The sequence below is a fragment of the Conger conger genome, chromosome 5 (genome assembly GCF_963514075.1).
Source record: "Conger conger chromosome 5, fConCon1.1, whole genome shotgun sequence".
Lineage (NCBI taxonomy): Eukaryota > Metazoa > Chordata > Actinopteri > Anguilliformes > Congridae > Conger > Conger conger.
This window is the reverse complement of record NC_083764.1, coordinates 6,537,761-6,565,509: the sequence shown is the minus strand read 5'-3', so window position 1 is coordinate 6,565,509 and position 27,749 is coordinate 6,537,761. Positions and strand designations below refer to the sequence as shown.

General features: G+C 44.1%; 2 protein-coding genes and 1 non-coding gene across 4 annotated transcripts; all 3 read right to left on the bottom strand.

The window, feature by feature from the left end:
- Positions 1-1,009: 1,009 nt before the first annotated feature.
- Positions 1,010-1,092, bottom strand: trnal-uaa (transfer RNA leucine (anticodon UAA)). Its single transcript has one exon. It is a non-coding gene; the product is annotated as a tRNA-Leu (tRNA).
- Positions 1,093-3,005: 1,913 nt separating this feature from the next.
- On the bottom strand, positions 3,006-7,613 carry LOC133128370 (syntaxin-11-like). Its single transcript, XM_061241815.1, has 3 exons — positions 6,780-7,613; positions 4,854-5,168; positions 3,006-4,525 (listed from the first exon to the last, which is right to left on the bottom strand). The coding sequence occupies exons 2-3, from the start codon at positions 5,096-5,098 to the stop codon at positions 3,886-3,888; spliced, it is 885 nt and encodes a 294-aa protein (XP_061097799.1). The 5' UTR covers positions 5,099-5,168; positions 6,780-7,613; the 3' UTR covers positions 3,006-3,885.
- A 1,840-nt stretch (positions 7,614-9,453) lies between these two features.
- On the bottom strand, positions 9,454-12,200 carry stx11b.1 (syntaxin 11b, tandem duplicate 1). Of its 2 annotated transcripts, XM_061241813.1 has the most exons (3): positions 12,182-12,200; positions 11,991-12,079; positions 9,454-10,607 (listed from the first exon to the last, which is right to left on the bottom strand). In XM_061241813.1, exon 3 carries the CDS (start codon positions 10,603-10,605, stop codon positions 9,640-9,642), a length of 966 nt encoding a protein of 321 aa, XP_061097797.1. In that variant the 5' UTR covers positions 10,606-10,607; positions 11,991-12,079; positions 12,182-12,200; the 3' UTR covers positions 9,454-9,639. The 2 variants fall into 2 exon arrangements, with proteins under 2 accessions (XP_061097797.1, XP_061097798.1); XM_061241814.1 differs by lacking the exon at positions 12,182-12,200 and having other exon boundaries at positions 11,991-12,120.
- Between the last annotated feature and the right edge of the window lie 15,549 nt (positions 12,201-27,749).

Genomic DNA, 27,749 nt, shown 5'->3' with positions numbered 1-27,749 from the left:
AGAAAACTATGTGGAGGTTTTCGTTCGGATGAAACTTGCAGGTAGAAGTAGACTTCTGAAGTGTTTACGCGCCACCTTGTGGTTAATAGAGGAAACTCCCTCTAAAGCTGGAAGTTTGTACTCGTACGGGAAATAACCATAGACTGTATACAAAGTGTACTAAAAGGATAGAACGGGTGAAAATTTCATTTGAAAGCCTGTAACAATTATATATTCGAGAAAAAAAATTAACATCCTTTGTTTATCAAGAAAAAAACGGAGTACCGTTTTTTTATTTACAGCTTTTATTTCATCGCATATGTGTATGTTTAACCATTTTCCAGAAACAACTGTAAATATTCATAGTGCATTTGTTTTGAATGAGCTTGCTGTATCACGCAGAGAATTTTATATCAAACCTTTGTATAGTTTACGTTAAGTTTGGCAGACGAAAATCATGGAGTATTATTCAGCCCAAAAAGAAAATTAAAATGAAAAAAGGAACACTGAAAGTTTTCCCTTTTTTATTACATTTTTAATTTTGGGTTTAACAATCTTCCGCACATCATCGCCACATACAAGCAAGGCCTATGTCTGTTCCATCTTGATGTAGTTACACTTATTCACCAGAGGGAGGCAATATATGATTGTGCAAATATACACCATTATTACTACGAAGCGAAATTCGGGTGGAGTTGCTAATAAAACGAAACTTAGATCACTTTTGTGGTGTTTTTTTTCTCAACATATGATCATTATTTTTGTCTTTTTTCCCAACTAGTTTTACTGTGGAAGAACCTATGCACTTGTAAATCGTTTTGGATTAAAAGCGTCTGCCAAATGACTAAAATGTAAATGTAAATGTAGTTTTAGTCCATACCAGGTAAGCCTCTCTCCTCTTGTAGTTCGTTGGGTAATTAACGGGCTATGTTAAAACTGTGTTAATTTAACCAATTTTATCTGCCTCCCAACAAATTAAAGAGGTTTACTTGGGAAACAACAATTATACATCAAAATAAACAAAACAGATTACCAGGAGTGGGGTTCGAACCCACGCGGACATACGTCCATTGGATCTTAAGTCCAACGCCTTAACCACTCGGCCATCCTGGTACATACGAAAGGTAGAAGACCCACAAATTGTAAAATACTGACGGGAACACAGTGTGAAATTTATTAAACTTACAGGGGAAATTAACAAGAAAATTAAACTGAATTCGATGCGTCTTGACGCATTTCTTTGTTAAGCCCTCGGCGATATTAAGGTTAGTAAAAGTAGCCAACGTATCACTTGCTAAGCTGGTTATCGCGTAACTACACAGCCGCGTGGTAAGATAGCACACACGGGCACTGCACATCTTGCTGGACAACACAAGGACTTCTGGCAAAATAAATACCCATTAATGAGCTGGTTAGCCAATATGAAACACTTCCATTCGCCTTACGCCTATGTAAGAAAGAAAGCGAACACAACTGGTTCTCCAAGATATAGCTAAAACAGTCTAGCATAAGCGGTCTTCCACGGTTAGGCTAAGTTGCGCTATACGATAGCTTAGCAACTGACGACGAAGCAACAGTTCACGCACTGAATAGTAGCATAACTTAACCAAACGACTAAACTTAGCCAAAGTACGAACTACGGAAACTGCAACGTCTTGTACCGATCAAGTCCACTGAGAGAGCAGGCGTATCAGAGATACCACTCATTGATACTTTATTAAGCAGTTGAGCCAGCCGCGAAACTGCGGAGAAAATCTACGCGCTCAATGCCAGTACATATTTGGCGACTCCTGGAAATCTTGCCACGCCCAATTTACCTTGTCATCGTGATTAATCGATTTTTGGATACAATGCAGAGTAGTTCTGCGCCTGCCTATGTGAAATTTCAGATAAGTTACCCCGCTGAAAATGGAATCTTAAACCAGCCTAAACTGGTCAAGCAGGTGTAAACTGTGTTTTTGACAGTTTTAGCTGGTCAACCAGCTGTTCACCAGCTGACTGACCTATATAGTCAGCTAGTCCACCCTTGAGGAGGGCAAGCCACTCAACTGTGTTGAGGGTCACCCCGGAGTTGGCCAGGGCTCAGGCTTTGCCAATGTCCGCTTGGAAGAACTCCTACTTGATGGTGACTAGGCCCAGGCGTAAGGATAGCCGACAGGGACCACACATCCCGACTGTTTACCTGGCCCATTGTTTCATGTCTGTGGCTAGCCCATAGCATGCTACATGCTAACAGTCCCATTTGATTTTGGCGAGCTGATGGTGGAGCCTAGTGGCTATGGTCCTTTACTGGAGTATGGAAGGTTGGTGGTTCAAGCCCCAGTGTAGTCACCATCTCTGAACACACAACACATCAAACATCAAAGTGGATAGGGTACCAGAGCAGAAGCCTAATAAATACCTTATAGAGTGCTCACTGAGTGTAAATAGGCTACTTCCTTTCACATAAGGAAGCAAGGTAATTATCGTAAATGAAAACTGAAACTAATTTTTTTGGGGGTTTTTTTCAACCAGTATCAGCTTTACCATTTCTGAAATGAGACAGATGCAAACAAAATGGCAAAAATGTTGCAAACCTGAGACCCTGGTTTCATCTTAAAAATAAGCAACCGATTCTGTCCAAAAATAACCCAGCCGAGGTCAGTTAGCAATGCAATCGTTGCTCAGTCACAACAAAAACCCAACAGCCTCCGTGGCTCTCCAAGACCAAGAATTGGGGACCCCTGATTTATAGGGTGTACCTCGGGGCTAAGTTGCATGAAGGTTGGTTGTTCATTCGGGGCCATAGATTTTGACCCCGAAAGGGGGAGTCTGATTTTGACTTGTGATTGGTTATCATGCTTTTAGGAGGGAGATCTTTCGTTCTGTGAATTTTCCCCTACAGTTCAAGGTCCGGTGTAGCCACAATAAGATTAACACAGCTGCTGGCCCCTTGAACAAGGCCCTTAACCCCACATTGCTCCGGGGGATTGGCCCCTGCTTAGTTTAATCAAATGCAAGTCTCTTTGGATAAAAGTGTCAGCTAAACAAATCATTATCAGGCCCTTACCAGGATGAGCTGAATTTCTCAGGAATGGGCAGGTAGTGTAAAAAATATATCTTTTATTATCAATTTACAAAATGTAATGATCCAGCTCATATTTTAACTACACATTTTGAAATGACATATTCGCATAACAAACCACAGATTTTGCAGTCTTATTCAGAGAAAGTCAGGGCTTCCTGGCATTCAGAGAGAACAGTTCTTTCATCTTTATCCTTCATTACATAATACCTTGTGACATGGACATTTGAAACCGTTGCGGGATGCAAATGGCATGCAAGCACCTCAAATCTGAGTGCATTTCATTATGATACCTAATAAAATGGAACTACAAAAAAAAGTGCTCCAACAATACAACAGCGAAATTGAAAACTGTGCTAAAACTGAAGTGAACAACTTGTACTGCATTGTACTGGTTCTAGTCCTAAGGTTAAGGAAGCACAGTGAAGGTTATTATTTGAGTGGACAGTGTATGCATTGTCACCAGCACCAGCATTCACAACTGACATCAAGCGCTGAAGCGCATCCATTCAAAATATCTTGCATCTGGCAAATATGCAGGAAATGTCAACAAACAACCAGTGAGAAATACATCTGTGTCTAATGTCACACACTGGCTATCAAAGAAATCTCAGACATGGTTCCTCATCCACAGAACCCTAACAATCAAGTGTACGGTCAGTTGGCCAAACTAAAACCCTTCCAGGAGGAAAAAAAACTAGACTTTCCATATGACAACCTCTCGGCATTCCACTAATGTGTCTTTCCATCTATCAGGTCTCGTGATCCGGACAGAGGAAGGGCTGCTGAATGAACCACGCTCAAAAAAACTCAACGCGACCTCACACGCACACGCACAATATTCACTGTAATGGACGATCGAAACAGGGGCAACACCAGCAGAACATCTTCCTGCAGGGGTTCCTCCTCTTGCACCGGACGGCCTTCCTGATGCACGTCCGGGCCTTGCCGACGTGGTGCTGCGTGGAGCAGACGTTGGCCTCGATGTTCTCCAGAGCGCACCCCTGCTCCTCCACCAGCACGGCCATCTGCAGGAAGAGGTCGTGGATCTCCCGCACCCTCCCCTCCAGCTCCAGGAGCTCCCTGCGCCTCCTCCCGATCTCGGCCAGGGCCGCGCGCGCGCTCCGGCCTTCCGTCGCCACCAGGTTCCCGGAGAAGACGTTCCAGCGGCCGGTCTCGATCATCTCCTCGATCTGCTCGCCCGTGACCCGGCGGCCCACGATGGCCGCCTGGCGCTGGATGCGGGCCTTGCAGTGCTCCCGCTGGGCCGCCTCGGCCCGGGCGTAGGCGAACATGGCGTCGCGGAAGGCCCGCGCGACGGAGGCGTGCTGCGAGCGAGCGATTCGCGCCGAGGCCGAGGCGACGCCGCGCTGCCCCTCCAGCTGCCGGCGGAGCGCCTCCAGCTTCTGCAGCCGGCCGTGGACCGACTCCCCGCGCACGCGGACGTCCCGGGCGATGGAGTTGGCGTCACGCTTGATGGCGCTGAGGAGACATAGCGTTACCTCGCGGGGACGGGCAAGGAGGGCCGTATCCGTTTCGGGATTTCATGCCAACTTTTGCTCACGATCATTTAATTAACACAATCATTTAATAATTTATATTTTAGCGACATTTTTTTGGTGCCTGGCCAAATTACTTAACTAGCCGAGTGAATCGGTGTTCTTGTATACAGCCAGCTGATTTCGCCCGGGCAATTTGGTGCATACCAAATCCTTCACACACACACCAACCCACCAGGCCCAGAATTTCCCACCCCTATTTGAATTTTTATTTTTATTTATTAATTTTTTTAATAGAACTTTATTCAGACCTGATGCGACGGACAGAGGTGAGGAATCGCGTGTTCTGCATTCCCAGCCTCTTCACGTCCACCCCGAGCAGAGCGATTTCCCGTCGCAGGGACTGCACTTCCTGGAAAACCCGCTCCACGGCGCCGTCCTCATCGAACGCCGCCGCCAGCGGGTCGCCCGGCTCCTGCCCGCCTGCGCCGCCGTCGAACCCGTCCTCTCCGGAGTCCTGAGCGACCGCCCACAGATCGCCGAGCCGGTCCCTCATCCCACCTGACGGCCTAAGACCGGGGGGTCGCCAAACCCGGGTCCCAGAGAGCCGCAGGGTCCGCTTTCACCTTAAAATCGGCAACCGATTCAGAACCCAAGAAGCAAGGTCAGGTAGGCTAACTGTGTAATCAACCGCCTTCACTGAAGAACTGTGTCACAGGTGTCAAACTCCAGTCCTGGAGGGCCGCAGTGTCTGCTGGTTTTTGGGTTGTTCCCGGCACCTGTGGCTCATTTAAGTCTTTAATTGGCTAAAGAATCCACACACCTTGTTCTCAAGGCCTTAACTGACAGGCTGATTGAAAGGCAACCACAAAAACCCACAGACACTGCGGCCCCCTGGGGATTCAGTTTGACACCCCTGAACTGGGGCGGCCTGTAGCGTAGTGGTTATGGTAAATGACTGGGACACGCAAGGTGAGTGGTTCTAATCCCGGTGTAGCAGTATGATCCGCACCGCCGTTGGGCCCTTGAGCAAGGCCCTTAACCCTGCGTTGCTCCAGGGGAGGATTGTCTCCTGCTTAGTCTAATGAACTGTATGTTGCTCTGGATAAGAGCGTCTGCCAAATGCCAATAATGTAATGTAATGAACTAGGGTGTGCTGAGTAACAACGAAATCCCGCACACACTGCGGCTATCCAGGAACGGGGTTGCCAACCACTGGCCCAAGACAACCACGTTTTTAATTTCACATGACAGAAGGATTTTAATGAGGTTGCCCGTAGTCTAGGGGCCTGTATCACAAAGCAGGATTACTGTAAAACCTGGGACAGCTCCAAATTCTGGAACATGGCCTGAAGTAAAAGAGCTGTTCCGGGTATTACTTCTCCGTGCAGTTATCCAGCTAATGCCCCAGGTTGTCTGTATCATTGCTGTGTGGTTACTGGGCACTGAAATGTACTGAATTAACAGTAATACGTCTAAATTCAAACAGAGACTGTAGGTAAACACCATTAGGCCTACACTATAAAAAAATATCCTTTGCTGAAAAGAGATTCTACAGTTCCACAACAGGCTTTTTAGAAGGCCCAAGAAATAAATGTGCATTTGGCGAGAGAATTTCTGCACAATATTCAGACGCAGTGTACAAGAGAGATCTGCTTTGACACCTTGGCTGGGGGGTCTTTGGTGATGGTATCAAAATTAATCACTTTGAATCTGATTTCTGATCACGTGTTAAGTAGTTCACATCAGAGAAAACAAGAGATCTGGCAACTTGTTGCAAACACAGAAATATCTAGTCATGTTAAATGTTAGTTACTCTGTAAGAAGCTCTGTATGGAACTTCTATTCAACCACGCGAATTCTGATAAACCGGTTTAGACTAACTCCAAGTTCTAAAGTTATAAATTAGCCGAAACAGCATCATGAATTGACTCTACACTGTAAACACAAGTAATAATGTGTATTGTTTTAATCGCTCCAAACTAAACTACGCAGGAAAATGCCTTTTAAGGCTTCACAGGATACATTAAATGTGAACTAGACAGAACAAGGTTAACCAAATGACTCGGGAGAAATGTTTTATAAGCCGTTATTCAGAGGAGAAAACAAGCACATCACCTGCCAGCAGTTAACAGGAATAGTTGTTCGGTATCCCATAAATTAAAACCGCGGTTAAATCAGCTCAGCTGAAATACAGGTAAATAAATAACAAGAAAAACCTCAAAATAATACTTTACCTTAATTCAGGGAACGTGGTACACTCATGTATATTTAGGACAGGAGGCAGACCGTTTTATTTTACTTTGCTTCTATAAATAATATGGAATTTACAGCTTTTGGCCGCGTGCGGGGTGGAGCTGCTGATGATATATTGTTGATAATCTATGGAGGGAGGGCACTTTTCCCGTGTCACAAACGCAAACCGTTTTCAAGCCTACGTGTCATCAGAGCCGAGGAATGCTACTGCAAGCCGGCAAAGGACCCAGATTTTAACTGACTGCACGGACGAGAGGCCAGGCTACTCGGAATAATTAGACACACCTGCGATCCGTGATGCCTATAGGGGGTGCTCCCAGCCCGATGTGATTTCCTTCCCTCGGGACGCCTGAAAGACTGCAAACAGCAGGCGGGTTCAGCTCAGTCTACCACAGATTCATTGTATCTGCATAGGCTATTTCTTCGCACGCAGTTTTTCTTGAATGTATTTTCATCTGTAGCTATCTCTAGCTAGTTTGCTAATCTGTTGCTATTAGTTCTAAACTTCCGGAAACTTCCAGAGTGAAGTGCTCGACAAAAATCTATTCTTCTTTTCTCCACTCCTCTCTTCCCCCGCGAGTGTAGGAAAAGAGGATGCAACTTATTTATTTATTTTCAGAACGTTTTGACGGTTGCTGAAGTGGTCGCACGCTGGTGTAACAATGGCCTGTCAAGGAAGTTCATCGTTATTTGCGCGCGAAATACTCCAAATACTCGGAAAAAAATACACCCTTCTTTCCTACACTCGCATTTCCTGCCCCCATACTTTCAAATAGGAGAAGGAGACTAGGTTATGAAAATGAGGATACCCTTTTTCGAGTATTGGGACACCCGTATGTGCCTAAATCATGAGAGGGCCTCCGTGTGTGAGGCCTTTTATTCCAGCGATCTAAATCGATTAAGGTTGCTGAAATCCTGTGTGTCTTCGATAATTACAAATGCACAAATATGTATTACATGGATTGAATAATGTATTTAATTTTCAACATTCATGCAACTAAATAGATTCTTGCTCATACATTGTCAGTGTTACTGCTTGGCTGAAAGGTCAGATTCAAGATTAGAAATTATTCAGTCACGAGCCTTAATCAGGTTCCTGGATTTGTAAGATTTGTGGATCCCAGAATTTCAGGTTGGTGTGGATAAGGAATGGTGGCCAAATCACTTTGATTGCCCTTAGATGTTCTTGTTCAATGGTGTCTCAGGAAGTCTCATTTACATCTCACTAGCACATTGTAGCTAGTGATGGCCATTTAGCACCTGTGTTATCATCACAATGACCATTGATCCCTCCACAGATGCATTAAAATAGTAGCACACACATTGCGGAATTTCTTTGGGTATCACCGGACCTGTTTTTCCCCCAGGGCTGGACTCCATTCCTGGAGGCACGTGTAGGTTTTTCTTGACATAAAATGTGAAAAGTGAGACTTCCCTGATTAAATAAAAGATAAGTAAATGATATCACGTAACTGATAGATCTCTCCTAAACTCTCAGTTGAAATGATAATGATGATACTTTTTTTTTCCAGAAATATAAATCACACTTGATACACTGTACCACAAAACATTTGTGTCAAATCATCTTTGTCGTGTGGACATTTCAGCCATTCACTTTATTGAACACTACCTTTGTTGGATCCAGCTCTTTGTGCAACAAGCCCACTTCTGGAAGTTTCTAGAAATGACAAACATGTAAACTTTCTGCTTCGTGCGGCATGACATGCTTCCTAGTCTCTTGAAAACGTCACATGCCGTGCAACAGGTCCAACTGCAACTCCCACTCTAAACATGCGATGACACAGTCTGCCACCCTGAAGCTTTACAATATTTTTCAAAATCTAACTCCAAACCAGCCCTCCCGAAATGCCATTTTACTTGTCTTTGTGCGTCAACTCTGCAAACTCCACAGATCAGAACAGAGCAAAATGACTGATATAGCCATAGTCCATACACAAACCATTGACTTGGTGTGATTCAGGCAGATTAGAGCAAAAGGGTGTGGGTGAAAAATGCTAAAACATGTCGTAACAGATAAATACTTTGGGTCAGCTGAAAGAAACAGGTATGTCTTGTGTCTGTATCTACAAAAGATTTTGAGGAGGCACTGAGTGCTACCAGAGATGGGATTGTTGAAATCTCTTACCCCTTCTAGATCAGAGACTCTTCTAAGATTCAAACTAGCCTTTATGGAAAAGAAATGAATAAATTGTGACTACAGTTATCACTGAAGTAATTCATAAATTAGTATGTCAATTTCTATTTTGTGAAGTACAAAGCAGGCGTTTACAGTTTTTTAGTTGATAGCAGAAAAATATTAATTGCCATAATCATTTTTTGTGGACTGAGAATGATTAATATATAATTCATATGCAATGCAATGTAGTTCATTTCAAGTGTCTGGAGTAGCGTACAGGTTCAATCATGATGAAAAAGTTTATGAAAATCAGTTTGTCTCTAAGCAACAAAGAAGTAAGCTTTTAAGAAACTGGCTATAATTCCCTCTGTCCATCAGTGGAGAGAAAGCTTCACAACCGTTACAAGCCAAAAGGCCTGAGAAGGTGAGTCTCAGCACAAAGCTCGTTTTCAATTAGGTCTTTTACAAAACCTTGATTAACCCCCCCCCCCCCCCCCCCCCCTTCTATATTTCCGGAACTTTCTGCTCATCATCTCCTAGTGCGGGAAACAGCTGCAGAACATCTTCTTGAGGGGTGCTGTATTGTCGTACCTCTTGGCCCTTTCCAGCTTCACAATGCACTGATTCCACCACCCCCCCCCATCTCCCAATCTATATTTCCGGAACTTTCCGTTCATCTTCTCCCACACGCTGCGAAACCAAGCTCAGTCGTTGTAGCACGGGAAACAGCCGCAGAACATCTTCTTGCAGGGGTTGCTCTTGTCGTACCTCTTGGCCCTCTCCAGCTTGACGATGCACTCCTGCAGGGCGGCGTCCGTGTTCTGGATGTTGGCCTCGATGTTGTTCATCATGGGCCCCTGCTCCTCCACCAGCATGGCCACGTCCAGGAAGATCTCGTGGATGCCCTGCAGCCGGCTCTCCAGGTCCAGGAGCTCCTGGTGCCGGGTCTCGATCTGGTCCAGCGCGGACTTGGACGTCTTGCCCTCCGTCAGGATGTCGTCGGTGAAAACGTTGAACTCGCCCCTCTCGATCATCTGGTCGATCTCCTCACCGGTGACCTCCCGGCCGACGATCTCCAGCTGCCGCTGCAGCCGGGCCTTGCAGCTCTCCCGGAAGGACATCTCGGCCTCGTTGTAGTCGAACATGACGTCGCGGAAGTTGTTGCTCAGGCTCATGTACTGCGTCCTGGCCACGCGCACCGCGGCGACGTTCCCGCCGAGCTTGGCCTCCAGCTCCTTGGTCCGGGCGTCCATCTTCTGCAGCCGCGTCAGCACCGCCTCGGCCCGCGACTTGATCTGCCCGGCGACGGCGTTGGAGTCCTTCCGGAGGTCGGCGCTCTTGTCGGAGAGCTCGTTCAGGCTGCGGGCGTTGTGCCCCTTCAGCTTCTCCACGTCCAGGCGGATCAGCTGGACCTCCTGGCGCACGGTCTGCGCCTCGTCGAAGATTTTGTCCATGGTGCCGTCGTTGTCGAACACCACCGCCTGCTGCTGAATGGGGACGTCGCCCAGGTCCACGTTGGTGTACGGGTCGGGTGTCGTGGCGGGCTTGGCCACGCCGTTGGAGGCCCCCGGGCCATCGGACGTCCCGTTTGGGCCGGGCACCTCTTTCTCGACGGATGCTCCCCCCTGCCCTTCGGACACATCCTGCAGGTGGCTCATTCGATCCCTCATGTCTGCAAGAGAGAAGATGTGTGAAATACTTGGCTCAAAGATGGTAAAGCTGGTGAAGATGGTAAAGCTTAGCCGTACGAGGGGCCAGGAAGTGCCGTGAGCGTGCGTAGTTACGCTGGTCTACTGTTCCTCCCTGAGTCTACTGTTCCTCCCTGAGTCTACTGTTCCTCCCTGAGAAAAGCCAGAGAAAGCACTCGATTTCAAGACACCGCGCATGTGCGATGGTGAACAAAGGAGAAGTAGACTGCTTTTTTCCCCTGCCTTTTAAAATAAACCTTCCATTTCGTAACTAACAATCTAGGCTATCCAACGACTCATGCAAACCCAATAAGAATGTACAGATCAACAGCTCATTGTAAGAAACTTTCCCATAGGGACCCATTGCATTTAAGCATGGAACAATTTTGCCTCTATGTGGGCCCTGTTGTTGTTCTCTGCTTACCAAGTATATAATATATAGAGACAGTGATGGCAATATAAACCTATGGGGGACAATTCTACCACAGAGGGCACCAGGAAGTATGATAGTTTAGCTCCCTACACATGCTCAGTTGTGTCCTTGATCACATGTCTAGTCACAAAAACGCAGGGTAATGACCTGCTTCAGCAGATGAACCAATCAAAAGGGTGCAAAGATAAGACGTGATAATTTCTTTTGGACAAATAATGTATTTCCTGTGTGCAAGGGAAATACATTTGAAAAAGTCATTTAAAAATCATTTTAAATGATCAGGACTAGAAAAACTCTCCAAAAATAAATCAGTGTTTACTGATATTTAATTAATATATATATATATAAATAAATAAATAGAGGAAAGTGTCGTGGGCATCATTACAGGTCAGTGAAATGAGTATCAGGTTTACGGACGTGCAGTTCAGGACCCGACCTGAATTCCTCCTTGATGTTTGACGAGTTCTAAAAAAACTAAAACGTCAGTACCGCGTCTCAGTAAACAGGTTTGTGGAGCTGCTTTGATCGAGGATTTTTCCTTTTGCCCATTTTGTTGTTGTTGTTATTTTCATTAAGTATCTGACATAGGACACACGAGTCGGAAAGGAACTACAATTTGTTCGAAAAAAAGTAAACATTCCAAAGCGAATTTTTTTTGGCTTGTCACCTAATCATAACCAGGGTCTGTATAATAAACAAGTGTTCCTAGTTTCGAGAGAGAGAGAGAGAGAGAGAGAGAGAGAGAGAGAGAGAGAGAGAGAGAGAGAGAGAGAGATGTACTGCGTGTGTACTGCGCTATCATTGCAAATCGACCCTAAATACGCAGTTTTTTGTTCCTTAATTAAATAACTTTTTTTCACTGTCAGATATCAGAGGTGACCACACACAATGATACCGAGATTGACAACGTTAAAACACATAAATCAAACTATACCTGATTTTTGGAAATCAACAGCTTCTCTTCAGAATCCAAAATCCGATGCCATCCTCATTTGCTCACTCCCGAACTGCAAATGCGTCACACTGGCAGGTGAGGATACAGATACTGACAGGTGAGTCAAAAGAATGTCATCGGCACGGAAAAACAGGACTATGTTTAGATCTAAACCTTCTAAATTGCCTCACCTGATAACAGCGTCACCCTGGAATGAAGTCGAAGTGGTTTGGGCGGACCTCGCGCAAAGTCCCCAGTCAAGTCTGTGTTGCCATTAGGAGAGGGTTGTACTGTATTAACTGGTATTAACGAGTGGTAATATCCAGAAAACTGAAATTGTGAGATTAATTTGCACTAATCGGTCATTTTTGAAAATCATATACATTTTATCTATAGGTAAATTCAGTAGGCTATTTCTGTGTATAACTTACTGTATAACAGCTTAACTAAGATGTATAATTTTTTTTGTGGTAATAAGCCAAGAGCTAAAATACTTTCGATTTGTCTCATATAATCCTGCCGCAATAACTAGCCTATATGATGTAGCATGCGAGTAAGAATAGTTTTCCCTGAAACGCACATTAGGCCATGTACTGTGTATTTTTGTGTAAATGTTAAGTTTGTAAAGGCTATTGGATTCGATATATCGATATATAAAAATTCTAATATTCTAAACTGTTTCAGGGGTTTGTTTAGTACAATGCACATTGAAATAAGGAAACCACATGGTCAGTCCCGGTTCGGTTTGGTTGCAGATGAAAATTTTGGTGCACAATTAGCACACTTGCCTACTATGGAGTATCCATCCATCCATCCATTATCTTAACCCGCTTATCCTGATATACACCCTGGACAGGTCGCCAGTCCATCACAGGGCACACACACCATTCACTCATACCTATGGGCAATTTAGACTCTCCAGTCAACCTAACCTGCATGTCTTTGGACTGTGGGAGGAAACCCACGCAGATGCGGGGAAAACATGCAAACTCCACACAGAGAGGCCCCGGCCGACGGGGATTCGAACCCAGGACCTCCTTGATGTGGGGCGGCAGTGTACCCACTGCACCATCCATGCCGCCCTTACTAGCGAGTATGCAAGTTAAAAACAACTTATAATCAATAGTAGGTAAGAGCGCCGAGTCGGACGTAGCGTGGTCATTGTTGCACGTTGATGACATGGGGGCGACATGGCTCAGGCAGTAAGAGCAGTCGTCTGGCAGTCGGAGGGTTGCCGGTTCGATCCCCTGCCTGGCTGTGTCGAAGTGTCCCTGAGCAAGACACCTAACCTAACGAATGCTCCTGATGAGCTGGTCGGGGCCTTGCATGGCAGCCAATCGCCGTCGGTGTGTGAGTGTGAGTGTTTGTATGAATGGGTGAATGGAGAAGCATCAATTGTACAGCGCTTTGGATAAAGGCGCTATATAATTGCCTGCCATTTACCATTTACCATTTGATGAGTTTGCCGCCCCCTGCTGGCGATCATGTGCTTCTCTATGTTCTCTGACCGCAGTGATTTCGCACCCGACGGTCCGGAAATCCACGATTGAAATGGTAAAAAGGCACCATTCATATGCTTACCAGGGGTATCTGCTACTGCCTAGTGAATTCAACTGTGGGTCGCAACTATTTTAATACACACATGCGTATGAGGGTAGACACAGCAACTGCAGTGTCCCAAATGACCCTACAATCTGTGGCGTATCCTCTATGGAAAGAACGATGGGTAATGTGGTGATTATTATTCACGTGCACTCTAGTTAGGTCTTCCCATAAACAACAATGATACGTGCATGCGTAAAATATGTGTGCCCTATAGTTCAATTCATATATTTCTCGTTGTTTATATTTAGCTGACACTTTTGTACAAAGTGACTTACAGTTGGTTGGGCGATGCTGGGGACAATCCCCCCTGGAGCAATGCGGGGTTAAGAGTCTTGCTCGTGGGAAACAGCTGTGCGGATCGTATCATGCTTACACCGGGGCGTGTAGCACCCAGTCATGTACCATAGCCACTAGGCTACAGGGTGCCCTGTAGGAAACAATCCTCAGGGTGGTCTCTCGTCCCATGTCAGCCATTGGTGGCCGACTTGTCTGAGCATCCCAAGTTACTGGATAATACACTGCTTGAAGATGAGATGCTAGGCGAATTAATAGCTAATATAGACTGAAAATAGTTGTTTAATCAACTTTTTAAAATAATCTTTTCTTTTTTTTAATGTATGGCTGAGTAACGGGAGAAAAAAACATGCACGCCCTGCTCTAATGCCTGGTAGTGTTGAGTATAATATGGTTTTTGAATGAAGTCATGTGCGTGGATAATAATGTTTATCCGGTATGAGCTGGTCAACCGGCTTTGCCAAGCGGGTCATAAATCTGGTCTAGCTGGGTATGAGTTGGTCAACCAGCTAGTGCTGGTAGCTTGTCTGAGCGGGTAGCTAGTCAACCAGCTACCCGCTGTTTCGAAAGACAGATTGAGTTGGTCAAACCATGTCAAGCTGGAAGCTGGTCTGAACTGGTACACAAACTTACCAGGCGTTTTTTTCAGTCGGGTTTCTTATTAAAAGTCTGACCATATCCCCTGCTTCTTTTGTAATAGTAGGGACCACGTGTACTCTATTCGAGTTAGAAGCACTCTGTACGATTTACCACTGAATAGTTTTAGTTACTAGTTAATAGTTAGCTAATAGTTTAGTTAATAGTTTAGTTACTGTTTTGCTTTGCGAAATCCAGATCGCCATTTCCGAAGAAGGCAACGCGTTTACAGTATATTGTGATACATTTAATTTATTTTTGGGTGAAATCGGTTGTTGAGGCCAGCTGAGTTTGGAATGATCTCTTCCACGTCTCGTTTTCAAATCCCTCTCCAAGGCGTCCCTGACATCAAAACAATTAGTGCCTTTTTTGTTGCAATTTATGTTACATGTGTGTGTGTGTGTGTGTGTGTGTGTGTGTGTGTGTGTGTGTGTGTGTGTGTGTGTGTCAGCGTGACAGACCTGAACATCGGGAGGCTCGTCCAAGGAGACGTGACGGCGAGTTTTGTCCCGCCGGTTGCCGGGCGCTGTGGTGGAACTTCTCGGGAGACACGGTGAGAACGGCACGCATCGCGGAGAAAGGTTTATCACGTGTGTTAGGGAAAAATGCCCTTTTTAACATTTCACAGGTGAGCATCGTCTGATGAAACAGTAAAAACGATAGGTATACATGAGTTTAACTTTCGTAATTATTTGCAAAGAACTAACAGAAAGTGAGAAAGCTTACCGGCGTTCTGATTTTAATCAGACATAGTAAGACTCTTATACACACTTTTCCACAAGGGGGGGCTTCACCAAAACAAAAAGACATGAAGCTGGCCACGAACATTTATCAGTATTTTGTCTTCTGAATACCCCTTGTTGAACTTCCTGTCTGACCAGAATGTGCTAGCTGAGAAGCAGAGACATTAAGGTCAAAGGCTGTCTGTCTGCTGGAGAGAGACAGAGAAAGACTCCTAGCAAGCACTTAATTCAGAAAGTGGTCTAATAGTAATAAGGATTAACACTGAAAAGTTATTTGTAATCATGTCATTGTCGTTATGTTAACACACACTGTCAATTAAGAATCAATTAAGGACATTACCCTTACACGTGCAACAAACGGTCCAACCGCTGTAGGAGCAACACCAGAAATACCCAGGAATGAAACGAAAGAGTTTGTGCCACACTCTGATGGTGTTAGAACAGTCTGTGGTGGCATTGTAACGGACCCTGGAGTCAACATAACGGACTGATGTTATTGTAACAGACTATTAGGAGTATTGTAATGGACTCCCGACGGTAATGTAACGGACTGATGTTATTGTAACAGACTCATCCGTGGAGGGCAAGATGGCGGTGGTCGTGGGGGAGAACAAGGCCCTGGAGCTGGCCCTGCAGGTCCTGATGCAGGCGAGGGGGATGGCGGTGGTCAGCAGTGCGTGGAACACGGAAAGTCTGCAGAAACAGGTGCGTCCTTCGTATGCTCGGTTAGCGGTTCGCGACACACCTGGAGTCTGCAGAAACGGGTGTAAACCTTCTCCTTCAGTGGTTAGCAACCTCTTTTTAAAAGTCTGCTCTCGGCAGGTTACACTGTCAATCAATCTGTATCTGCCTCAAGGGGGCTGCGGTGGGAAGACAGCTGACCGGCACACACTGCTCTCTCGCTGCCAGTGCGATGTTAAACCTTGCCGTGCACATTCAATGTGTTGTTGAACGCTCAGGAATATTTCAGTAATCTTCCACAAGGTGGCAGTACCACTTCGCAGATACAGGAACAAGACGTTCAAATGCAGATTTCAGGGGTCTGAGCAGCTAAGACCAAGCTAAGTTAATAAAATTGGCAATTAAAGCTGGCAATTGGTGTCCGTGGCAACCATCAGACAGTTCCTTATCTAAAAGGTGTGTGTGTGTGTGTGTGTGTGTGTGTGTGTGTGTGAGTGAGTGAGTGAGTGTAGAAAGCCTGATTTATATAATAATAATGTTGCACGGAGGTTTTCCAGTTATACTTTGGGGAAGGTGTGCGGTAATGGTTCTGTTGTTTAAGTTTTTGAAAAGACGGCGGAGCCTGTCCGTGACAATGAATTTCAGTGTTCCATCTGGCTGACCAATCAACGCTTTGCGACGAAGTATGACTGATCTGCGACATAACACTCTACAGGTGCCGGACACTGAGATGGTGTCCTGTTCACCTTTTTCCATTGAAAATGCGTCATTCTCGGCATTCAACACTCGTATAAATCAGGCTTAAGTCTGTGTGCGTGTGTGTGTGCGTGTGTGTGTGTGTGTGTGTGTGTGTGTGTGTGAGAACGAGAGCTCAAAGCCCTGTTCAAATCTGTCAGAATTGAGCTAATCAATCATATCATGTTTACTTTACGAAAGTAAGGAATTCAGTAATGTACATGTTTTATGAACCGGTGTAGCAGATACTGTGACTAGTGTACATTTTAATTGCTGGTGTTTCACAGTGGATTACCTGCACTTTGAAGGCACCTGCACAGGTAGTGAGGAATTGTGGGTCCTAGGTCAGGAAACATGGCTTTAGAGTGCAAGTGCTGCGGACAGTTTAATTGTGTGTGTGTTTTAGACTTGCCCCAGTCTATAATGTGATCTCGATTGTCTCACAGGTGAAGTCAGTGGCTGTTCTGGGAGCCTGTGTGTGTGTGCCAGTTGGTTGTTGTGTCAAAGCCCTGATAAAGGCAACTTGGCAATTAAATGACTGCATCGGAATTAAGAGTGTGCAACCTTTCTTTTTGAATTTAGTTTTCAAGATTCCAGGGTCTGCACCTCACTGAACAAGGTGTGCATTTTCTTTTTTGTTTTTGTGTTTTGTTCCCCTGGCAGAATATTTTGTTTGAACATGGAAATATGAGACGTTTCCCATTTAATAATTTGTTTATCAAAGGAAATTAGGCATTTCATTCCCATCATTAGCTGTATGGATATTCCTTAAAACATAAAATTGCACAACTTTTCACATGCTTGTCTTTCAAATTGAATTCCCACAGACTACCCACTGTAACCAAATACAAGGAATGGATACTAAAGAAATCTATTCCTTGAAGAGATTTGTGGCTAAGTGTCAAGGAAAGCTCATTTAGGTAATTCCAAAAAATGAACTACTCATGGTTCAGTTCAGTTCAGTTCAGTTTATTAGACAGATTCTGCACAAGAAGCATAATAAAACAAGGTTTCCTTGTGTTTATTTCATTTCATGCAGTAAATGGAAACAAAGAATGGCACTTGAACTTAATATATAAGCATATCCATAAGCATATAGATATGAGAGAAAATAAATGGAAAAGGGCATGAATCTGCACACAGATTCTTACAGTATTGTGTCGAGCACCAAAGGTGTGACATTCAGCCCTTGTGTGTTAACTTGTAGACCTCGTACTCTGTAGCTGGGAGAACTGGAAATGTTTTGTGTTTTTTGCCGTCCCATTTGGTCCGGAACGTGAACCTGCCGTATACGGCATGCTCATGTGCAGACATACTGCGATCAAGTTGCCACATATCTAAGCCATTTTTTTTGTTTTTTATATCGTCTCTTAAAGTATTCAGTTCCAAATTTCCCGCAAGGACATCTTCTGCATACCATTTCTCCTGCTCAGGCACAGTAATCAGAGAATTTATTCCCTCTTGTGAAACCCATCCAACAAAGGATATAACTCCTTGAATAAGGAGTTTTCCTTTCAGGTTATCCAGCATTTCTTTAACATATTTTTTACCAAGTGTGGTGCCTGAATTACAGGTGTACAGTACCAATTCAATTCGTTTCTTATTCAGGTCTGAAACGTCAATCCCTGTGAATAGGTTTTTTATTGCAACTGCCATTTCTTTAGGTCTTAGGCCACAGATTGTTGGTAAATCGCTGGCATAATCCTGTTCAAAGTTACTATGGCCAATGACCTGTAAAGAAATGTATTTAGCTGAAGTCATGGCTTCATTTAATTTATTCAAATTATTCATTACTTCAAATTTACCTTGATTGTTTAATATTGCGCAATACTGTCTGCCGTATCCCCCCTCTATTTTCTTTTTCACATTCTCCCTAAACTCTTCGGCAGTTAAGTATATAAGAACATCAGGTCTCTCCCTATAGATGGATTCCCAATTTAGGCTTTGTTTTAGTTGTCCTATGAGCTCTTCTTGACACTTCACAGGCAGACCTCCGATTTTAATCTGCTGATGTTCGTGCCGTTTTTTTGTCCCCAAGATTCTATACGCCGCATCAAAAACTTTCCTTTTATCGTACCCACGGTGTGCTTTTATGAGAAATATAACTGTTTCGGCTTCCTGAATTTTCATTTTTTGTATCATTTCTAAAACTGAATCAAGTTCGTCTTTATTTTTAATCCACACATTTTTTTCAGGTGAGAACAGTGCCAGATCATTCCCTTCAAGTTTAAAGAAAATGTCGTTTGTGGTTTTAAGCATTACAAGGTCTGAAACCTTGTGTCTCTCGCTTTCCATTTCTGACTTTATTTTGTCCTCTTTTATATCAACAAATAAATCGATTTCTACTCTTGGGATTCCAACACCGATATTTTTTGGAACCTTTTTCTCAAACTTGTGAACAAAGTCGTAACCCCAGGACGTCTTTACACATATTTCAGGAAACACAACTGTGACGAAGGCTCCTTGACCGTAAGGGAAAAGTTCATTTAAAATTGTAATTAGGTCTTCTGCACTTTTGCCCTCTCCCCACGTTAATCTCTTCCTTGCTTCATCCTCCTTAAACCTTGCACATATATACAGAATTTTATGCCCTGCCTCTGTAACCTCAGCAGGTTTTTTATCTATCTCCGTCAAATAGAGTTTAATAGGCGTGTTGGTGAGACTTTTCATGATCGGCTCATATTGCTCTGCAAAATAGTTGTTGTCCAGGGTGAGGAATATTTTCCTGCTCTCTTCTACACAGGTCTGCTGGATGAGCAGCAGCGGAGCGCTGATCACAAACGCTGATGTCATGGGAGAGGTCATCATGGCCAATGCTGCTGGTCTGTGTCTCTTTCTTTTTCTCTTTCTCTTTCTCTTTCTCTTGCTCGCTCTCTCAGTCTGTAAATACATTACATTACATTACATTATTGGCATTTGGCAGATGCTCTTATCCAGAGCGACGTACAGTTGATTAGACTAAACACAAAGCACATATGCCTGGAGCAATGCAGGGTTGAGGGCTTTGCCCAAGGGCCCAACGGCTGAGCAGATCTTATTGTGGCTACACCAGGATTAGAACCACCGACCTTGTGTATCCCAGTCATTTCCCTTAACCACTACGCTACAGGCCACCCCTACAAATAAACCACATGTAGCAGTCCTATGGCTCAGCTGGTGGGGTGTTGTGCTAACAATGCTAACAAAGGTTGTTGGTTCGCTATACAGTGCAGTCCGTGAGTATTTGGACTGTGACACCTTCTTCGTAATGTACTCTGTACTCCAGCAAACGCATAGTTTTCTCAATCTCATAATGGCTTCCTTGACTGTCATTGGATCAACTCTGGCTGGTCCTCAAGTTGATAAAATGCAATAACGGACTCCAAAGGCAACCAAAAGCCTAGAATCAAGACTAGATACTGAAGGCGCTCTTATACCTGCACCAAGCAACTGAATGCAACTCCCTAATCTGATAAGAAGCCAACTGTCCAATTACTTTGAAATGGAGGGACTTTGTATGAAAAGGGATGTAATTCTTCCATGGATCGACATCCAGTGTGGATGTAGATGGCCTCAAATTACAGGTGAGTTCCCCCCCCCCCTTGTCCCCCCCCCTTATTCACGGTTTCATTTCAAATCCAATGTGCTGGAGTACAGAGCCAAAATAAAAATAAATTGTGCCATCATCCAAATACTTACGGGCAGCACTGTCCTGTAGATGCAATTGGTAGAAAAAAGTATTTGTGTTTCTAAAGAGCATCAGAGTACACAGCAGTTAGTCTCTCACCCTTCTGACTGGAGAGGTCATCGTGGCTGATGCAGCGTTCCCGCCAAGCTTGGCCTCCGGCTCCTTGGTCTGGGTGTGCATCTTCCGCAGCCGCGTCGGCACCGCCTTGGCCCGCGACTTGATCTGGCCCTTCAGCTTCTCCACGTCCAGGCGGATGGGGACGTGCTGAATGGGGACGTCGCCCAGGTCCACGTTGGTGTACGGGTCGGGTGTCGTGGCGGGCTTGGCCACGCCGTTGGAGGCCCCCGGGCCATCGGACGTCCCGTTTGGGCCGGGCACCTCTTTCTCGACGGATGTCCCCCCCCGCCCCTCGGACGCATCCTGCAGGTGTCTCATTGGATCCGTCATGTTTGCAAGAGAGAAGATGTGTGAAATACTTGGCTCAAAGATGGTAAAGCTTAGCCGTACGAGAGGCCAGGAAGTGCCGTGAGCGTGCGTAGTTGCGCTGGTCTACTGTTCCTCCCTGTGTCTACTGTTCCTCCCTGAGTCTACTGTTCCTCCCTGAGAAAAGCCAGAGAAAGCACTCGATTTCAAGACACCGCGCATGTGCGATGGTGAACAACGGCGAGGTAGACTGCTTTTTTCCCTGCCTTAAAATAAACCTTCCATTTCGTAACTAACAATCTAGGCTATCCAGCAACTCATGCAAACCCAATAAGAATGTACAGATCGACAGCTCATTGTAAGAAACTTTCCCATAGGGATGCATTTAAGCATGGAACAATTTAGCCTCTATGTAGGCCCTGTTGTTGTTCTCTGCTATAATATATAGAGACAGTAGGGTGCATCAAAATACACAAGTTCAGCATATTGATCTGTCTGGGTGCTAAAAGTGTTCCATTTCATGTTGTAACAACACATGCAAAATATTTTTGCAATGCGTGTTGATTTAGAGGTGCAACCACACATTAGCTTTTTTGGCTAACCAGGCTAGCCATGACAAATGAGGGTTTCTTTTTGTCTTTCTCTGGTGCGATCACTTTGTGCTTTGGTTTCAATGTTTTATACATAGTATCTTTACTTGTGCTTCTTTATCCTTGCACAACAAAGAAAAATATTTCTTTAATAGATGGCATAATATCTTATAATTTCTATAAGAAGAATAAAAGTACATTTCCCCCAAATTGAGCTAAATACAGTGTATATAATTTATAAAAGACAGAACATTGACAAGAACGGAATTTGCACCAATAAACTGGATGCCAACAGAAGAAGAAGTCTAAGACACATGGCAGCATGTCAAGGTCAGTGATTCTTTGAAATATCAGATATTTCTACCTATTTTATGACATAACATGGCTAACGTTTTTATGGAGTATACTTATTAGTTCAACAACTAATCATATTTCAGATCAGCTGTTATTTTTCAGTGACACGAGTAGGCTCTATTAATGGGGAACTGCGTTCTCACCAGTCTACAGGCTAGCTAGCTAGCACTCACTGTGTTAGCTTAGCATAGTAACACACCATTGTAAACAAACCAACTACGTTTCATCACATCACCAAATGCATGCCAAGCGACCTGGTTTGAATGGAGCCTTGTCACAGTTTGAAGCGGCTAAGGTTGTCCTGGAGCAGGTGCGGCCATTTTACAGCAAGGCCAATATCCCAATGGTGAGCGATCGGCGCATGCGACAAGATGGTGGCGCTCGTTGATGCCAACAACAAGCTACGACGCATTCCGCAGGCCAGGTGCTCCGGTGAGGCTACTGCTCGACAGGTGGACGCAATGGAGCACAGGTTGGACGCCACATTCCCGCTGTGGTCTCCAAACGCCGAAGAGCTGATCCGTGATCCAGAGGACATTGCTTTCCTGGCCAGCATGAAGGGCGACAGAGTGGCCACATTTGGTGCGTTTGATGCCAAGCTGCAATCCAAGGTCAAGCGGCGACAGGAGTGTGGTTAGCACGTGTTACCAAGGAGCAGCAGGAGATGACTGCAACGTCCAGCATGGTGATGTTGGAAAGTGAAAGTGATGAGGATAGTGACGCAGATAGCCTTCATTCCACCTGACATCCTTAGCCGACGAGTCTTGTGTCACTGGCTACGAGGTTGAAGATCACGTCAGTGCAGCAGGCTGATAGCTGAGTCAGGTGACAATTGGGCAAATGTCTCCACATCCTACACAACAGCAGACCGATCGCGCCGTCAAATGCTGGAGGCCATTAGTGAAGAACAACATGAGCAGTGGACACCACCTCCCATGTGCGCCCTGCACTGGGATAACAAGTTGAGGCCGATGCTCAGCAATGTGCACCAGTTGGAGGAGCGTCTGACAGTGGTGGTCGGAGATGCAGAGCGGCTCAAACTGCTTGGTGTGCCAGCATATATGAAGGGGACTGACGAGGCGTTTGGAACAATCATCGCCCGGCTCACGTGCAAGCTGCTGCAGGAATGGTGCTGCGCTGACCAAGTTGTCAACATGGCATTTGATACCACCGTGTCAAACACCGGCCATCTTACGGCAGCCTGCATTGCCATCCAGCTCTCACTGGGCCGACCGCTGCTCTGGTCTGGGTGCCGGCACCACATCGGTGAGGTGCTCCTCAGCCACATTTTCACTGACCTCAAGGTAGAGACGTCACGCTCACCAGAGGTTACCTCACACGTCTGCGGGACAACTGGAACCTGCTGCCACATGATCACAGCAGCCCATTGTCCTGCTACAATCCTGGAGACGCCGAACCACCGTTCCTTGGCGAGTTGCGTGCTGAGCTCACCATGTGTGCTGCAGGAGTGCTCGACTACAAGCGAGGTGACTACCGCAAATTTGTGCAGCTGTGTCTTGTGTATCTGGGTGTAGCCTCTGCAGCGCAAACTCCAGTGATGGCCTGGAGCGTTGCACAAGGCGTTGCCATGTCAGCCTTGATTGATCTGCAGAGGTTGGCACAAGGTGAAGGTTTCTTGTGGCTGCATGTAATGTCTGGGTCTACAGCACATTTTGGAATATTTTTTTGTTCTGTTCGTTTTTTTGGGTGTGTTTTGAGATACATTTGTATTGTGTTTAAAAAAAATAAAAACACTATTAATCTGCAAAGATTGATATGTTGTAAAGGAAATGACACTGTGTTCCAAATTATTATGCAAATGATATTTTTCTCTGATTTTCCTAAATAGTCGATTCAAATGACAGTCAGCATAATTTTTAAGTCATCAACTGTTAGGATATAATTTGAATGTTATTGAACAAACCTCCTAATGATAACAGTATTTTTTTCTAAAATAAAAAACGTTAAATGCACTGTTCCAAATTATTAGTTTCAAAACATTTTATAGGTTGTAAAGAGCTGAAAATGGTAATTTGTTGAATTTGCAGCATTAGGAGGTAATATTTACTGAAATCAAAAGCTGTTTCAATCAAAAACATCTTAACAGGTCAAGTTACATTTTAATTTTAACATAGGACCCCTTATTTGATAGCAGCTTCTTAATTCTTGCATCCATTGAACTTGTGAGTTTTTGGAGAGTTTCTGCTTGAATTTCTTTGCAGGATGTCAGAATAGCCTCCCAGAGCTGCTGTTTGGATGTGAACTCCCTCCCACCCTCATAGATCTTTTGCTTGAGGATGCTCCAAAGGTTCTCAATAGGGTTGAGGTCAGGGGAGGATGGGGGCCACACCATGAGTTTCTCTCCTTTTATGCCCATAGCAGCCAATGATGCAGAGGTATTCCTTGCAGCATGAGATGGTGCATTGTCATGCATGAAGATGATTTTGTTACGGAAAGCACGGTTCTTCTTTTTGTACCATGGAAGACAATGGTCAGTCAGAAACTCCACATAATTTTCAGAGGTCATTTTCACTCCTTCAGGGACCCTAAAGGGGCCGACCAGCTCTCTCCCCATGATTCCGGCCCAAAACATGACTCCGCCACCTCCTTGCTGATGTCGCAGCCTTGTTGGGATATGGTGGCCGTCCACCAACCATCCACTACTCCATCCATCTGGACCATCCAGGGTTGCACGGCACTCATCAGTGAACAAGACTGTTTGAAAATTAGTCTTCATGTATTTCTGGGCCCACTGCAGCCGTTTCTGCTTGTGAGCATTGGTTAGGGGCGGCCGAATAGAAGGTTTATGCATAACTGCAAGCCTCTGGAGGATCCTACACCTTGATGTTCGCGGGACTCCAGAGGCACCAGCAGCTTCAAATACCTGTTTGCTGTTTTGTAATGGCATTTTAGCAGCTGCTCTCTTAATCCAATGTTTTTGTCTGACAGAAACCTTCCTCATTGTGCCTTTATCTGCACGAACCCGTGTGTGCTCTGAATCAGCCACAAATCTCTTAACAGTACGATGATCACGCTTAAGTTTTCGTGAAATATCTAAGGTTTTCATACCTTGTCCAAGGCATTGAACTATTTCACGCTTTTCGGCAGCAGAGAGATCCTTTTTCTTTCCCATATTGCTTGAAAATGGTGGTCTGCTTAATAATGTGGAACGTCCTTCTTAAGTAGTTCTTCCTTTAATTGGGCTCACCTGGCAAACTAATGATCACAGGTGTCTGAGATTGATTTCAGTGATCCAAAGAGCCCTGAGACACAATACCATCCATGAGTTTAATTGAAAAACAAAAAATTGAATCTTTATGACACTTAAATACAATTTTCATAATAATTTGGAACGCGGTGTAAGCTCCGAAAACAGAATTTCACATGCTGCGTTGCACCTCTAAATCTCAATGAATTTTTCCAAAACTTTGCAAAAGTCAGTTTTATGGGCATTCGAACAAAATGCAACCCCAGACAGTTTGATATGTTGACAATAAATATTTTGCATTGCAATTTGATGCAGGCAATATAAACCTATGGGGGAAAATTCCACCACAGAGGGCACCAGGAAATATGATAGTTTTGCTCTGTACACATGCTTAGTTGTGCCCTTGATCACATGACTAGTCACATGCGCAAGAACAAAAGCGCAGTCTAATGACGTGGCCATAGCAGGTAAGCGATAAACTGCCATGTCATTCAACTTTGGCAAACGAGTGCAACCCAAGTTTTGTCTCAAACATATTTCGAAATATTAATTTTACACAGCATAACATGTTGTAGGAAATTAAACGTTGCTGTTGTTGTTATATGTAAAAAGAGGGGTTTTCCGTTTGCGCATTTTGCTGCTGTTATTTTTGATTAGGTATCTAACATAGGACACACCAGTCGGAAAGGAAGTACAATTTGTTAAAAAAAATAAAACATTCCAAAGCCAGTAATTTTTGGCACCTGATCATAACCCGGGGCTGTTTAATCAGAGAGAGAGAGAGAGAGAAGTATGATAGTTAAGCTCCATACACATGCTTAGTTGTGCCCTTGATCACATGTCTAGCCACTGCGCTATCATTGCAAATCGACCCTAAATATGCAGTTTTTTGATCCTTAGATTACTTTTTTTTCACTTTCGGATCTCAGAGATGACCACACACAATGATACCGAGATTGATAACGTTAAAACTCACTATTTCAAATAAATCAAACTATACCTGATTTTTGGAACAGCTCCTCTTCGGAATCCAAAATCCAATGGCGTCCTACTTTGCTGATTCTCTAACTGCGAATGCTTCACTGGGCGATGGGGCTACAGATACTGAGAGGAGAATCAGACGATACCACCTGACAACACCGCCACCCTGGAATTAATTCAAAGTGGTTTGGGCGGACCTCGCACAAAGTCCCCAGTCAAGTCTGTGTTGCCATTAGGACAGGGTTGTAGTTTTGAGCAAACTGGTATTAACGAGTGATAATATCCAGAAAACTGAAATTGTGAGATTAATTTGAACTAATCGGTAATTTTTGAAAACCATATACATTTTATCTATAGGTAAATTCAGTAGGCTATTTCTGTGTATAACTTATACCAGATAACATACATCTGGATAGCCTGCCTATAGCTGAACAACTGCTGAACTAAGATGTATATATTTTTTCATGGTAATAAGCCAAGAGCTAAAATATTTCCGAATTGTCTCATATAATCCTGCTGCAATAACTAGCCTATATGATGTAGCATGCGAGTAAGAATTGTTTTCCCTGAAACCCACAGATTTCTCCCACCGTTAGGCCATGTACTGTGTATTTTTGTGTAAATGCTAAGTTTGTAAATGCTATTGGATTCGATATATTGAAATATAAAAAATTCTAAAATTCTAAACTGTTTAAGGGGTTTGTTTAGTACAATGCACATCGAAATAAGAAAATCACATGGTCAGTCCCAACCTTTTCGGTTGCAGATGAAAATTTTGGTGCACAATTAGCACACTTGCCTACTATAGAGTATGCAAGTTACAAACAACTTATAATCAATAGTAGGTAAGAGCACCGAACGTAGCGTAGCGTGGTCATGGTTGCACGTTAGTGAGTTTGTCGCCCCCTGCTGGCGATCATGTGCTTCTCTACGTTATCTGACCGCAGTGATTTCGCACCCGACGGTCTGGAAATAGTAAAAAAGGCACCATTCATATGCTTACCAGGGGTATCTGCTCCTGCCTAGTGAATTCAACTGTGGGTCACAACTATTTTACAGTTTTTTACAATCGTTTTCACACTTGTCTCAATACCATGTCCTCTTCACACAGTGTGCTTTTGAAACACGCACCTGAGCACATCAGTTAACCTTTGGTGCAAAATGCACTTCAACCACCAAAACACTTCATATTTCACCCAAAAGTGACTCATGCTGCCATAACTATAGCATATGCTTTCTCCCATAACACTACATTGTCACTCAATGTTCAATGAACTACAAAACACAAACAACTTGGAGCATTGCTATATATATATATATATATATTATGTGTTTCCCTTTCCTCTATTTTTGCATCCACAAATATTTCAAGGCAAGCAGCTAAAGAAACTTTTGATCTGTTGGTTTGCCTCTCACAATAGATGTCATGACTGAGTGTGGTAAATTTACAGTAAACTGTTAATTAATTAATGTTTTACTATATTGGAAACCCAGAATAACAATTTTTACTGTGTAATGTAAAACAATATATGATAAAGAAACAAATCACAAAAGCAACAGTATTCTTCAGAGGGTTTACAGTATTTTGACGTTTGTTCTCACAGTGCAATATACTGTAATTCAGAAAAGAAAAATACAATACAATCAATTACTCAAAATACATTGCAATCAATAACAAATACATCCCAAAAAGCAATATTTTCACTATGTACAGTAATTTGCACATATATTGTTTGCCTATCAGTATCAAACGTCTACTGTTGGCCTGGTCCATCCATCCTGTCCTATGGCATTTGGCCATAGATTTTCATCAACATCACTCCGAATGTTATCTCTTGCTAT

Bases quoted from the DNA above. Each gene is read 5' to 3' on its own strand.
- stx11b.1 (XM_061241813.1), bottom strand. From the start codon at position 10,605: ATGAGGGATCGAATGAGCCACCTGCAGGATGTGTCCGAAGGGCAGGGG.
- LOC133128370 (XM_061241815.1), bottom strand. From the start codon at position 5,098: ATGAGGGACCGGCTCGGCGATCTGTGGGCGGTCGCTCAGGACTCCGGA. The intron at 4,526-4,853 runs GTCTGAATAAAG...ATGTCTCCTCAG, and splicing joins ACCTCTGTCCGTCGCATCAG to CGCCATCAAGCGTGACGCCA.